General features: G+C 46.1%; 1 protein-coding gene across 1 annotated transcript; it reads right to left on the reverse strand.

Annotated features, from left to right (window-relative positions):
- Window positions 1–53: 53 nt before the first annotated feature.
- LOC142931058 (nuclear cap-binding protein subunit 2-like) lies at window positions 54–4,347 on the reverse strand. Its single transcript, XM_076074411.1, has 4 exons — window positions 4,141–4,347; window positions 3,557–3,738; window positions 2,755–2,893; window positions 54–1,987 (listed from the first exon to the last, which is right to left on the reverse strand). The coding sequence occupies exons 1-4, from the start codon at window positions 4,255–4,257 to the stop codon at window positions 1,886–1,888; spliced, it is 540 nt and encodes a 179-aa protein (XP_075930526.1). The 5' UTR covers window positions 4,258–4,347; the 3' UTR covers window positions 54–1,885.
- Between the last annotated feature and the right edge of the window lie 4,227 nt (window positions 4,348–8,574).

An 8,574-nucleotide genomic window follows, 5' to 3' on the forward strand; every position in this document is an offset into this window, starting at 1 on the left:
TACTTAAGCAGTTCCTCCGAGAACGATTATGCAGTTTGACCACGATGCAGAAATTAACAAAATTGTACATGTTTACTGTGGAAGAGGGACACAAATCAATACAACTCGCAATCTGTATTTACACACCGCACGCGAGCATAGACAACGCAGGTCCAATATGGGCTGCAGAGATTTGCTTCAGCCTCTGAAGCACCCGACAGGTTGGATTATCCAGGTAAGGAGCCAGCAACGTGAAGCACCTGGGCCAGGGTTTGGCCACCCACCACAGCGGTGTCTTTCCATGTTTACCGATTCACCTTCTTTCAAACACATTACATAGATGCGCATTTCACACGCCTCGATGATAGCGAAACACATTCCACGTTATCTAGTGCCGATTCAAATGAAGATAGAAATCATGTCTAAGTCTCCCACTTGACGTGTTTCGAAATTAAGCATGAGAAGAAATTTTTATTTTAAAGGGGGGTAAACTCGGAAGAATGTACAGGTATCCCTGGGTTTACGAGCGTTCGTTTTACGGAATTTACCTTGGATGCATTTGACAAATTATGGATATTACTCAATTGACAAAATCGAATTTCCGCATTAACAAAATTTCACAGCACGCGCCACGAGATCATCAAAAAAGCACCCGGAAGGCTGCGTCATCCATCTGCTAGTGTCACGGTGTCCCTTCAATGACACAGCGATGCCTCCACATCGCCTTTACAGTAATTCCAACAACTTTTGCCCGAGTTCCCTGAAGAGGTTATTTTTGTTTTTCATTATTCAATCGTTTTCATATTTGTTATTATTTATGTATTATGAAAATATATAGGGGTGTGTTTTTAGGTTAGGAGTAAAATTCGGGGTACAGTTGGAATGGCTATCCGAAACACCGATAATTTTTAGTTTTAAATGGGAAAAAGTCGTTGCGATTTACGAAATATGTATTACGCGTCTTTTTGAAGAACGCATCCCTTTCGTAAATCACGGGATACCTGTACCATGGTGGGTCGCGAGGGAGTTCGGGAACCCCTGCATCAAGCCCTGCCCTTGGCAGCAATGGCTACAGGTCATTCAGGTGCTGCCCTGCACCACTTGCACAGGCTGTGTGCACAAGGGAGACTCATGCTTCTCCACCTTTACCATTTCAATCACAATGTTCTATTGGGAGACATGGCCAATTATCCATATGCATTCTCCATTCTGTAATTGGAAAAAAAAATTCAGCCACTTCCAATGCACTGCTGAAGACCTCACCACAACTGTGCTTGTCATTGGGGGTTGTTTGACCGTACTTCACCATGTTGGTCAGTGAGGGTTGGCAAAGGGGGGCACAACCCAAAACCTGTTCCAATACCACTCGCCACTGATGTTAGCCATGGACAGGAATCAAGCTCAGGCTGCCAGATGCATAGTGCAGTGTCTCAGTGCACCATCAAGCTGCTCCCCCTGATGATGCTTCAACTTCTCGATCTCTTGTTCACCGGTGCATGTGTAAATGTGCACGTCTTAGTGGTTATCCACACCTAAAGCTTATTTGGTAAATTATTCTGAGCGAGTCGTTTTTGCAAAGGCCAACTAGGATGTTTAATGTCATAAAAATCGTATTTAAGTTTATCATAATGTGTTTAACACATTCATCGTCGACTGCCAGGACCAATGTTTCAATGTAGAACCTAAACAAATAAACACCTTTTAATAAAATAAAAAATTACATCACCTTTGAACATTGTGTGGCCTTTCAAGAAATTTAATTGAGCGCATGAAGATTAATAAAATGTAATTTAAAAAATGCCCTCATTTTGTTTTATTCATAGGTATGCATACATGACTTGACATGTTCTGGTGTCTCCTGGTTTACTTGACTTATGCTTTGCGTAGTTTGTTGTAATTTCAAACTCTAGAAAATCATGCCGCCGCGATCCTGTATGGTTTGCACTTGGGCAATCTTCCCGTAGCCACCACGGCCGAGGTCATAGTCCGTCCGGTACTCGTCTCGTACCTGAAACCAATCAACACACACGCACGCACACGCACATTAAACAGGTAAACGAGGGAGAATTGTTTAAAGCATGACCAAAGGTATAAATATAAACAAAGCAGTGACGTTTATCCAAATGTGAAAATTTAATGTTTCAACGTTACTCTGCTGCCCTCTACAGAGCTAACGCTATCGTCCAAATGGGTACCAGTACACTATTAATCATCACCGTGGGATATCATTATCGCTACTCGATGAGGACAATACATTTAGGCCATATTGAAACTTCACACTTTTCTGACCATGCCAATTAACTTAAATAATCATCTTTGCTTGGCGAGAAATGCTTCAGCAGCATGCAATGATATTTATTCAATGGTTAAAATTAACATTACGACACATGCGCATGAGAAACGATTATTTTATTGTATATACTGTATGTGAACCTCACAAACACTAAATATTCTATGATACCAACTGCAAAAAAGAACATTGAATTGTGGCCCCGAATCCTAAGATTTAATTAAACTGTACATAATTACGTTTTAAAATCAATCGAGTCGAATGGAATTTGCAGTCTCAATTGTATTTCCTGTTTCAATGGCAATATCTGGTTTGTAATACCATTATTCCTCTGTGTTGTCATTTGTAAGCTATATCATTCTATTCAACAACCTAAAACGTAAGACATACATATTTACATACACAGTTCAATGCATACATACACGTTAGAATTGTATCGATTTACTGTTACAAGTGCAGTAGAACACAAACAAGTCAAGGGTTACCTGGCCTCCACTCTTGCCACGGCCGAACTGGCGGCCCTCCTTAAATCCCGCGTCCCAGTCCGTTCGGATGATCCTGTCATCCAGCCGCGTGCCGTTCACGTAACGCAGGGCGTTCTCCGCATCCGAGCGGATGTAGTACCTTGGCTCGAGTGAAGGTGAAAATGTTTTCTGACATTGGAGCTTTACTTCGTCACACACAAGCCACAGTGGCACTGGGGATCGAGAGAATCGTGCATTATGTGAAAAATTATGAATGAACACAACCCAATTTAATTTCTCGACAAACTGAAATGTAAATACTCTTTGGTTCTTTCGGTAAAGTCACATGGGTAAAAAATAATATAAACTGAAATGTATATCATAATTTCATTTTATAGAGCGTCATTCATGCGATTGCATCCCACAACGCTGCACATCAATTATCCAGTTCCGTACAAAAAAATAAAACCCAAAGATATCTACGTGCCTTTACCAAAAAACCCAAAGAATATGAATTCCTGCAGCCACGAAAGCTTCAGTCAAGAATATCGGCAGCTACCCTCTTGAGCCAGCGAATGGGAGGGGAGCTGCTCTGGAGTATTGTGCTTGGAGGGACTCATTTCTTTATAACTGCTTTTTGTATTTGGTTTGTTGTCCTTCCCCCACATCTTCGATTAGCACGGTTGGTTACATACGATAAAAAGTTCAACATACGTACAAATAGTGCCTTCCTAAAAAACGTACTCAAGAGTCAGCGAGACGTTTCTGGGTAAATGAATGTACAATACTATTACGTGACGGCCTCTCACAGACCAAAGGATACTCGACGAAGCAGAACCCACAGGAGGTCCTCTTGACCTTGTCAAGCCCCATGATGATGCGCTTGATGTCGCCGCATTTGACGAAGAGCTCGTGAATCTGTTCCTCGGTGGTGTAGAACGATAGGTTCCCCACGTACAGCGTGCAGCTCCTCCTCAGAAGCTCCTCCTGCTCCGTACGGCTGCCCTTTTTTGGCACAAGGAACAGTCAAAGCATTGGTACACACGTGGAACGGTAATAAAAGGAAGTAATAGCAAACAGCACGAGATGTCTCATTCCAATATATTAGAAAGCGACCTGGCCTATGCAATTGTCATTCATCTCCATTGAAAACTCCCTTCTTTATAGAACTACTTCTGTTTAGTTTGCTGTCTTTCCCCCGCACCCTTCGATTAGCACGGTTGACCACGCACGGTGCGAAAGAAGTTCAATATACATACATACACAGCGTACAGTGATGATGATAAAGTGGCGGGTGTAGGCAAGGCGCTCGCACTAGGCCTCGGGCCTGGCCTACTCCTGACCCGTCGAGGGCTGCGTTTGGCAGCGACGCCGCCTCCTTCCCTCTGCTCCGCCAACGAGCCTCACCTTGAAGTGCTGGTCGCGGTACTGCGTCACCTCGGCGTACGAGTCGCTTTCGAGGGTCGCGAGCCGTGGTAGCGACGACGACGACGAGGAAGAGGCGGAGGCGGCGGCAGCGGCCATGGCGACGGAGTCCCGAGCGGCCGGGTCCCAGTCGCCCGCTCCGGGCGGCGTGGAGAGGAAACTGTGGCGGGTTCTATAGCGATGGGGGGGGGGCAGTAAAAGGTTCCGAGCGGAACCTTTAATGCCGCACAGCGCCACCCACTGCCGTGCCACAACGTAGCCTGGGGTGATCTTAAGAACGATTCAAACTATTTTCGAAGCTTTCGTGACTGCAGGAATTACTCTTTGGTTCTTTCAGTAAAGTCACGTATAAAGAAATCAACTTAAATATTTCATTGAAATTAAATTACTGTGCTTGTTTATAAGTCCATTCTCTCCTCCAGCCGCTATGGGCAGTAATCTCTGTGTGAGCCTCTGTCTGCTTGTGTGTCTGTCTGTGTGTCTCCGTGGTTTAACTCGTGGCGGTCCTGCACAGATGACATTTTCTGTCCGTCTGCTACAGCAGAGGTGTAGGGAATTCCAACAAGACCTACATCTCTGCTTTATTGACCTGGCCAAGGCCTATGATACCATCAGTAGGCCTGGGCTCTGGGTCGTTCTTCGTGCTTTTGGAGTACCTGACCCTCTGCTCACGATCATTAAGGACCTTCATGATGGTGAGCGGGCCCGGGTAAAACTACGTGGCCGGGAGTCAGAGCCATTCCCTGTACACCTTGGGGTGCGACAGGGATGTCCTCTGGCTCCCACATTATTTAACATCTATTTTGACCACGTAGTTCGTGAAGCCTTCAATAGCTGTATCGGGGGAATCTCCATTTGGTACAGATATAATGGGAGGCTGATCGATGCCCGGGTGCGGTCAAGGGATGGTTCCCTATTGCTCAACCACGTTATGTATGCCGATGATTTGGTAATAGCTGCTCATTCAGAGGAGGAGTTGGAGACGCTGCTGCTGAGACTGGAGCGTGCCACTAAGAGAGGGGGCCTTACCATCAGCCCCACCAAAACTAAGCACCTGCCTGGGTATTTTGTACCATCGGACACTCCACCCCCACAACTCCCAATCGGTGATGGGGCAGTTGTGGAGAGAGTGGAGAGTTTCCCATACCTGGGCAGTGTGCTTATGACCGGCTCCAGTTTAACAGCAGAGGTCTCACTCCGAATCAGTCGAGCGGCAATATCTTTTCATCGGTTGCGTAACGCTGTGTGGAAGCTACCTGGCCTGTCGCTCCGCACTAAGCTTCAGGTCTTCTCGGCCACGGTCATTCCCTCCCTTCTCTATGCTTGCGAAACGTGGACCCACTTAATGGAACATCTTCGCCGGTTGGAAACATTTAGGCTGGCCTGCCTACGATCCATCCTGGGTTTAACTAGGCTGGATTGCGTGAGGAGCTCACAAATCCTTGAAAGATCTGGGCAAGGTCCCATCGGTGAGCTCCTCCGGCAGGCAAGGCTGCGTTGGCTGGGTCGTGTAGCCCGCATGCCCAGCCACCGCATGCCGAAACAGCTTTTGTTCGGCCGGATCGAGGGGGCTAAACGGGCGCGGCACGGGCTAGAGAAGAGATGGAGTGATGTGGTACAGGAGGACGTGGAGCTGAGTGGACTTGCCGATGACTGGTACCAGCCGTGTCAAGATCGGCCTCTGTGAAGGAGGCTCGTGAAGGACGCTATTGGGCATTTGGAGGCAGTCGCCCTCCAACAACAACGGAGGGCGGAGGAGCAACGCTCACAACAACGAGCGGAGCGCCAGGTGGCTAAAGCACAGCAGGTTGGCACAGTAGGGGGCACAGGTGGTGCACCAGCCAATCATCTCAGTCGACCCGTGGCACCTGGGTCTGCCCCGTGACCTCCTGCCCGCGGGCGTTGGACACTTCACGTGGCCTCAAGGTGCACATGGCCTGGCACAAGCGTCGTGGTGACGTCACCGCCACTTAGTGGCGAATGGCCGTTGTTGTTGTGTCTCCGTGTCTATGTTTTGTCTCTTAAATTTAGCAATCTTTGGAAGAACGTAATCAACCAGGTGGGGTGTTGACTCATTTGTTGGCCGAATCTCTGTGTTGTATTGCACTATATTTCCAAGTTTATTATATTTGTTTTCTCATTCATTTGTACCTGATGATGGTTGCTTGTGTTGCAATCGAAACGTATTCTATTATTATTTTATTTTATTTATTTCTACGTGACTTTACCGAAAGAACCAAAGAGTGATTCATCGATTGTAGGCGGTGTACAAATATCATTCAGTGGGCGATACAGATTTCTTAAAAAAAAATTGGGCACACCTTTTACATGCATTGAAAACCGCAACGCGTGCATTTTGTCTGATAAATCTCAATGGAATACTGTACCACAATGTTCTGGGTACTCAAGGGTGGTGGGGCGGTGGATTTCCACATTGAGTCGCAGAACATTGGTGCTCAGTTCTAGCAAAGAAAATGCTGCATTGTGATATTTGATTTACGTAGAAGGTGTGCCCTATCAAAACAAAAAAATTGACATTTCAGGACTGTGCCTTTCGTGTTTAGTTTGTTGTCCTTCCCCCGCATCTCCGATTAGTGCGGTTTGATACGTACGGTGCGAAAGAAGTTCAACATACATTCAGTACATGTTGGTTTTCACTGGTTAAAAGAGGCCTTGCATTAAGTTGAAGGTTTAACCCATAGCGTGAGGAGTTCCGTCTTCATTCACTGCGAAAGAAGTTGAACATACACAAGTTCAACATACAATATACACACTCATCCACTTGTGGCAATTCAGTAAAATCTGAAGTCTTAGACACTCCCTCTCTCCACCCCTTCACCAACTGGCACTGACCAGCATGGTGAAGTATGGTCAAGCAAATGCCCATGCTTGACATGATTGTGGTAATGGGACTGATCGTAATCAAAGGAGAGTGGATTGACAAAGGGGTGTAGTATATAAATAACGCGATCTAACCCAAAAACCTTTATTATGAATAAAGTTGATATGTTAATGGACTGTTCGCTGGTAAACTTTATGAGTTGGTAACCCCCTCCCCCCTGATGAAAGCACTTTATGATATTTTTTATTAGAACATCAAAGGTCGCCACATTTAACACCACGACATTTTGCAAGCGTAGTAGGAGCCGAGTTGTAAAAATTACGTAAGTGAAATTAACTTATGTAAAGTATACCCTGCCAAGGCATGTGTCAGGGCATGTAGGATCCCTAAGACTTCCACAATAAATTGCCTCATAACGAAGAATTACAGAGGGGCTGTGTGCTTGACAAAAGCATGGCAGTATTACACAGTACAGTATATATAGAGCGCACAGTTGTCTGCTTACGTTGCAAAATAAGTTCAACATATATGCCCTGTATGCAGACGCTATGCATTTCATAGCAAAGTCATGTAATGTTGGTTAACCTTGCGTGAGCTTCTCATACGTCCACCTAGCCAGAAATTAGTACCTGTTGTCAACAAACTAAACACCGGCTCTAGATAATTCTCCCGTGCTCTTCTCACACCTCAACGTGACTCGTAATTTGGACATGTCATAAGACAAAGAATCAGACCTCTCGCTAATTAGTACATCACCCCGTGCTAGATAAGTGTACGGAGCGGGATGTCACGAAACCAATTCCGAGATACCTTCAAGTGACCTTTGTAAGCCACGCATTGGGGTGGTACTTTTCCCACGGGTTCTGCGACGTAAAAAATATTCTCGCATGACAATGGTGCATGACAGCCAAACTGTAAAAAAATACACAGCGCTCTTATTCAGCTGAAGTGAAGCAGCAAAAGGAATATATCTGTGTGTGTGTTCAGTCATTGGTGATCAGGCTGAGACCATGAACTCACTACACCGGAGAACATGTTTAATCACAGCCAACTGAAACCCCAGACATTGGGTCAGTGTTGCTGCCTCTCCACCCTGACCACTGAGCCACCTGATTCACCTCTGACCGTAGGTAGCTGTAGATGGCTGCGAAGAGCAGTCTTGGGACCTCGAGACCAAGCCTCGGCCTTGAGGCTAGCAGCTCAAGGACATTTTCTGGTCCTTGACCTTGGTTTTGAGTCACCCAGTCTGGACACTGATCTCGCTGATGTAGATGGTCTGGCCTTGACTAGCCTGGACACTAATCTCACTGGTGCAGATGGTCTGGCCTTGACTAGCCTGGACACTGATCTCAATGATGCAGATGGTCTGGCCTTGACTAGCCTGGACACTGATCTCACTGGTGCAGATGGTCTGGCCTTGACTAGCCTGGACACTGATTTAACTGATGCAGATGGTCTAACCTTGCCTAGCATGGACACTGATCTCACTGATGCAGATGGTCTGACCTTGACTAGCCTGGACACTGATCTCACTGATGCAGATGGTCTGACCTTGACTAGCCTGGACACTAATC

This window comes from Petromyzon marinus, chromosome 47, assembly GCF_048934315.1.
Source record: "Petromyzon marinus isolate PM22_M1 ecotype Great Lakes invasive population chromosome 47, UKy_Petmar_22M1.pri1.0, whole genome shotgun sequence".
Classification (NCBI taxonomy): domain Eukaryota; kingdom Metazoa; phylum Chordata; class Hyperoartia; order Petromyzontiformes; family Petromyzontidae; genus Petromyzon; species Petromyzon marinus.

Excerpts from the sequence above, each read along its gene's own strand:
- LOC142931058 (XM_076074411.1), bottom strand. The coding sequence starts at position 4,257 with ATGGCCGCTGCCGCCGCCTCCGCCTCTTCCTCGTCGTCGTCGTCGCTA. Across the intron at positions 3,739-4,140 it reads ACCGCGACCAGCACTTCAAG|GGCAGCCGTACGGAGCAGGA; the intron begins GTGAGGCTCGTT and ends GTGCCAAAAAAG. Across the intron at positions 2,894-3,556 it reads TGTGGGTTCTGCTTCGTCGA|GTACTACATCCGCTCGGATG; the intron begins GTATCCTTTGGT and ends ACTCGAGCCAAG.